At 26.8% G+C, this 5,637-nt stretch overlaps 1 protein-coding gene across 1 annotated transcript; it reads left to right on the top strand.

Annotated features, from left to right (window-relative positions):
• Positions 1 to 6: 6 nt before the first annotated feature.
• Positions 7 to 436, top strand: LOC111389541 (12-oxophytodienoate reductase 1-like). Its single transcript, XM_023014469.1, has one exon. The coding sequence runs from the start codon at positions 20 to 22 to the stop codon at positions 323 to 325; it is 306 nt and encodes a 101-aa protein (XP_022870237.1). The 5' UTR covers positions 7 to 19; the 3' UTR covers positions 326 to 436.
• Positions 437 to 5,637: the final 5,201 nt, after the last annotated feature.

The following is a 5,637-nucleotide window of genomic DNA, read 5'->3' as shown; positions in this document are numbered from 1 at the left end:
TGGAATTCTGTATTGCCACATGGTCGAGCCAAGGATGAGAAATGTTATTGAGAAAACAGAATGTCCCCACAACCTTGTGCCCATGAGAAAGGCGTTTAAAGGTACGTTCATTGCTGCGGGGGGTTATGATAGAGAAGATGGTATCAAAGCTGTGGCTGAAAACCGCGCTGATCTTATTGCCTTTGGTCGTTTCTTCTTGGCAAATCCCGATTTACCAAAGAGATTCGCGGTGAATGCTCCCCTCAACCCTTATAATAGGGATACATTTTATTTGCCTGATCCTGTTGTAGGCTATACTGACTACCCATTTCTTGACGAAAATTAGTGATTTTAGGGCAAGGTACCTTAAAACTTCAAATGTCAATCAAAATTTATCAGTTTCTACATGAATAACTTCACGTGGAAATAAATTATTTGGTTACTTATTTTTGCAACATCTTTAGTGAGTGATCTTTATCTTGGTGCAACTTTTCATACATATACAACTTTTATGTGCCACGAGCCTACGACCTCTCCAGGTAATATTGATATTACTGTTTGGTACGCAACAGTAAGTAATATTTGACGTAACAATGCTCCTATTGAAGCATCTTCACCCAGCGTGAAAGGAACTACGTTCATTATGCCGGTAGATTAAGGGATCTTTTACACAAATTAATGTTAAAATACCGAGGAATAAAGGTAAATTTAAGACGCTTTTCTTAAGCCAAAAGGTCGGTTTAAAAATAAACAATTTTCTTTTTAGTGATAGTTAAAATTAAACAATTTAAGAAAAGTAGAATTAACTCGTGGTCGTCATTAGTATAAGAGCTTATTTGCGAGTGACTTTTCTCCAAAAAAAATGATTTTTTTATCGTTATTTTACTATTCCAACTGTCATATTTGAATTCTTCCTTCACAGGTGGACCCATTTTTTTCTTAACGGTCAAAAAATCAATTATCAAAATCATTTCCAAAGAGGCTCTAAGAAAAATTATGTCTATCAAAAAATAGGGTTGTCAATCAGGATAAGACAAGCAAAAGGAAGAATAAACTTAAGGAATCTAACAACATGTGTGGTTGCAATTCCTCCATGCATAATATTCACAAGTAAACTTGAAGATAAGTGTTGTTTGGTGATCTTTCATTTGTTTCTAATGGGTGGATTAATTAAGACATCCTAATCTTTTTTGGCCAACCTTAAAAGTTCACTTATAAGTAAGTTTANTCATTTGTTTCTAATGGGTGGATTAATTAAGACATCCTAATCTTTTTTGGCCAACCTTAAAAGTTCACTTATAAGTAAGTTTAATAGAAGTAACCACCAAGTTACTTAATTTTAAGCTAAGCAAAATAATCATTAATTTGAAGTTGTAATTTTTTATTTATTTATTTTTATTTATGCTAGTGTTAAAAGTAAGTGTATCAGAAAAGATTCTATTGTATACCAATATATATAAGATGAAAAGGAATAATCTTTATAAATAGTGAAATTCCGAAGAATTCACAGCAATATGTTGGTAAAAATAAACTAATGCAACTAGTTGTTTTGATATAATACTTTTGAATTGAAGTCGTGCACTGTTCTTCTTTTTTACCACTCCACCCCCACCCCAGTTACCAACTAAACTTTGAAAATTATAATTTTATTGCAATTTTATAAATTGTAATATTCATATAAACGAAGGATAGGCATTTTGGGATGCTTCATGCAACATGTGATCAAGACTATGGATCATTAAGTATCTTAGTTTAAACTGTTCGGAAGAAGGATTTGATTTATTTTTCTCAATAAGATTGATCTTCTAATATGTAAGTTTATTCAACATAGTATCATAACTTAACAAATTTAAACGAGCAATTTGATTTGTCTAAAATTCAAATAACATTTGAATTTCTAGATTGATGTCTCAATGAGTAACCATCTTATTAGCATGCTAAGAGTATCTCCAACCACAACACCAAATAACCATTTTTCACCAAATATGTCATTCCAACTCAACGCTAAATCTTGCACCATTTTTAACCAAAATGGTGAAAGTGAATATGTTTCGCACCATTTTACACTAAATTTGATAAAAGTACATTTTACCCTTTTTTAATGTATGACCAACTGATATCAAGGGTATTTGTATCATTTTGCATTATACATAAAATATAATTTGTAATTAATTAATTTATTATTATTATTATTATTATTATTATTATTATTAAGTACAAATTTTGGTGTTGCACTCGTATATTTGATTTGACAAGATTCTTGCTGTCCAATGTGAAAGATAAGAGTGGAGGATGCTGTCAGAGTTTATTTATTTTTTATTTTTATTTTTTTGTTTGTTTATAAATTATATCTTTAGCCATTGTTTGATTTCCATTTTTAAGATAAAATGTATTATGGAATAGTGATTTTTTGGAGAATGTATAATTAAAAAGTAAGATTTTTTTTAAATACATGTATAATTATTTTATAAAAGAATGTGTGGATGAAATTAAGTTTTGAAAAAATACATTCTCAAAAAAATAGGACTCAAACAAGGGATTAATTCTAAACTTCTGCGTGATATAAACCCACAAACAATATCTTTATTGTAAGTGAATCAATGTCAAATCATTAATGTCCCAAACAATCCCTAAGAGCATTTTCAAAAGATTTTTTTTTTTTTATTTGTAAAGAGTATCTTGTGCATAATATAGAGTATTTATAAATCTAAGAGTAAATTTTTTTATATAATCTAACAATGATTATTTAACGTATTTTTTTATATCAATGATTAACCAATTCCAATACGATCTGAATAATTTAAATTGAGAATTAGAATTTATAGCTTATTAAATATAATTATCGTAAATGAAGAGAGATTGTGGATTTGGCTCGCCAAATTTGAAGAGTCAAATTCACTCTCTATTTTGAGAAGTTAAGTAAATAATGTCTTGAAACTTATTTTAAATATTAACTCTCTAAAGAATAGAGCAATTTTNGTTCTTCTACACTAAATTGTATTCTGATTTGTTTTGAGTTTTACTGGATGAAATTCTTGTTTGCGTTTACTGAGTTTTGATACTATATTATGTCTTGACCTCTATTTGAGCCAAATTTTTAATTTAAAAAATAAATTTTGTAATAGTGATTTTTGAAAATTGTGTGGTTAAAAAGTAAGAAAAGTTTTAAATTTATGTGTAACTTATTTTATTAGAAGAATTTATGGTTGAAAATGAATGAGGAAAATATATTTTGAAATAATGGGGCTCAAACGTGGGCCAATATGTTCTATTTTAAGGTTAATCTTATAAAGCATTTTTAAGAAATTCTAAATATAAATGCTCTTTATTTTAAAGAGATAATATTTAAAAATAAGTTTCAAAAGATTCAATATTTTAACTTTTTAAGACGGAGAATGGGTTTGACTCTCCAAATTTGGAAAATCAAATTCACTCTCTATTCTTAGAGCACCTTCAAGAGACTAAGAGTGCGTTTTTCAGCCATTTTCATTTTTAGTTTTCGAAAATGCCAAAAACGTGTTTGGTCACTCGTTTCTGAAAATGCATTTTCAAAAACGAGAAAAAAATTATAACTAAAAATTCAAAATGATTTTTTTTTTTTTTTTAGTATTTTCAGTTAAAAAACTCAAAATGCTGAAAATACTCAAAGCACGCTTTTTTTTTAATACCTAGGAGATGGTTAACAGTACTTCTAAAATAGTAAATTCACCAAATTAAAAAAATATATTATTTGGTAATAGATTAACAAAAATTATTATGTTTTACTAAATAATCAAATTAATTGAATAAATGTCATAAAACGATTTCTAAAATATTTAATTTTTTAGCAAGAAAAAATAGTAAATTCAAGATGTTTAAAATATATATTATCTGGTAATATATTAGCATAAAATTTTTATGTTTTACTAAATAAAAATTAATTGAATAAATTTCATAAAACAATTTCTAAAAATTTATTATTTATTATTTTATTTTTGTAACAAGAAAAAATAGTAAATTCACCGAGTTTAAAATATATATTATCTGGTAATATATTAGCATAAAATTATTATTTTTTACTAAATAATCAAATTAATTGAATAAATGTCATAAAACAATTTCTAAAAATTTTAAACCAAACACATTTTCTAGTTTTCTATTTTGAGATACCGTTTTTCAAAATGACAAATCAAAATACGAAAATAGTTCCTCAAAATAGAAAACTAAAAATAAATTCAAAACTGAAAAAAAAAAATGGAAACGCAAACCAAACGTACCCTAATATTTTTAAAGAGCATATTTTACAATTTAGAGGAAAATTTTTAAATACTCCAATAAACTCTTTATATTTAACACTTTTAATTTTACTACTCAAAAAAAATTTGTTGTTTTTCCTACCTTTTATTTCCACTAGCTTTCTTTCAAATTATATTTTTTTCTTCCATGGAAAATTAAAATACTATGAATGCATTTAATTATATAGAGTAAGGCTGATTCTCTAAATTTGGAGAGTCAAACTTACTATCTATTTTAAAATATTAATTTTTTAAAACATAATTTTAAAGGTTGACTATTTAAAATAAAGAATGTATTATATTTAAAGAGCCTCATGGATGTGCTCTTAATGCACAATGATTGAGTTTGATAAGTCACATATTTCAATACTCTACTCCTTATTATATTCAAATCACATTTAAATTAATTGACAATTGACATATAAAAAAATATGTTAAATTAAAATATGAGGAGTCAAAAATAGAGTATTATTGAAATGCATAAAAATGTTGACTTTCTAAATTTAAAGATAATCTTTATAATACATAAAATATTCTATATAAATAAAGAGTCTCTTGGACATGTTTTGAAATAGGTAGCGGAATCCCTTGTACTTTGTTTACTGTTTGCATCTTTATCCGTTGAGAGATTTCTTCCATTAGTAGTTTTCGGATAAAAGATAAAATTTTATTTATTATATTATTTAATTTTGTTTAACAAACATGCATGTAAGAATTTTACTTTTGACGGTACAGATCTTAAACATTTACATATTATAGTGGTAGAAATCCCACGAGTAAAACATAATGTCCTTAGTACTTGATAGGAGTTAAAAGTGGCAAATTCTAGTACTTCATGAAATTAGTATTTTAGAAAGTTCGTCCAGGCATGCTTAAGCTTGAGGCTCAATAAAAATGTAAGGCCTCGTGCTTGGCAGAAAAATAGACAGTCTACTCTAGATCACCATCTAAGGTGCATCTAAACAAAAAAAGTTGTGCGCAACAAAATGCTCAATGATTTAAAACTTAAGAAGAGATAATTCCAAACAAAAGTCACATCTTAGCTCAAACTCTTTCTTTGCCCACGAACAAAGCATTATTTATTTTGAGAATTATGTTTTCGTTGAAAACTTGAAAAACATGTATGAAATTTTTATAAATTTTTAAGGTATGTATCATTTTATTTATTTATTGGTTTACAATAATCAAAATAATATGAAAAAATGGGAAAATGTTATATTGACCTAATAGTGTAAATGAGTCGAGCCGAAACTTGAGAATCGAGCTCAGCTCGAATAAAATAGTTCAAGTTTTTTTACGAGCCCGAGCCTAGTCAAGCTTTTGCTCAGCCCAAGTCGGCCAAACTCGATTTTGATTTTGGTTTTTTTTTTTTTTTTTTTTTTTC

This window comes from Olea europaea, unplaced genomic scaffold (genome assembly GCF_002742605.1).
Source record: "Olea europaea var. sylvestris unplaced genomic scaffold, O_europaea_v1 scaffold6, whole genome shotgun sequence".
In the NCBI taxonomy this organism is placed as follows: domain Eukaryota; kingdom Viridiplantae; phylum Streptophyta; class Magnoliopsida; order Lamiales; family Oleaceae; genus Olea; species Olea europaea.
Note: the sequence above shows the minus strand (reverse complement) of the source record. Positions and strands in the feature narration are given on the sequence as shown.

What these genes read in the sequence shown, in the direction of transcription:
- LOC111389541 (XM_023014469.1), top strand. Translation starts at nt 20, where the DNA reads ATGGTCGAGCCAAGGATGAGAAATGTTATTGAGAAAACAGAATGTCCC.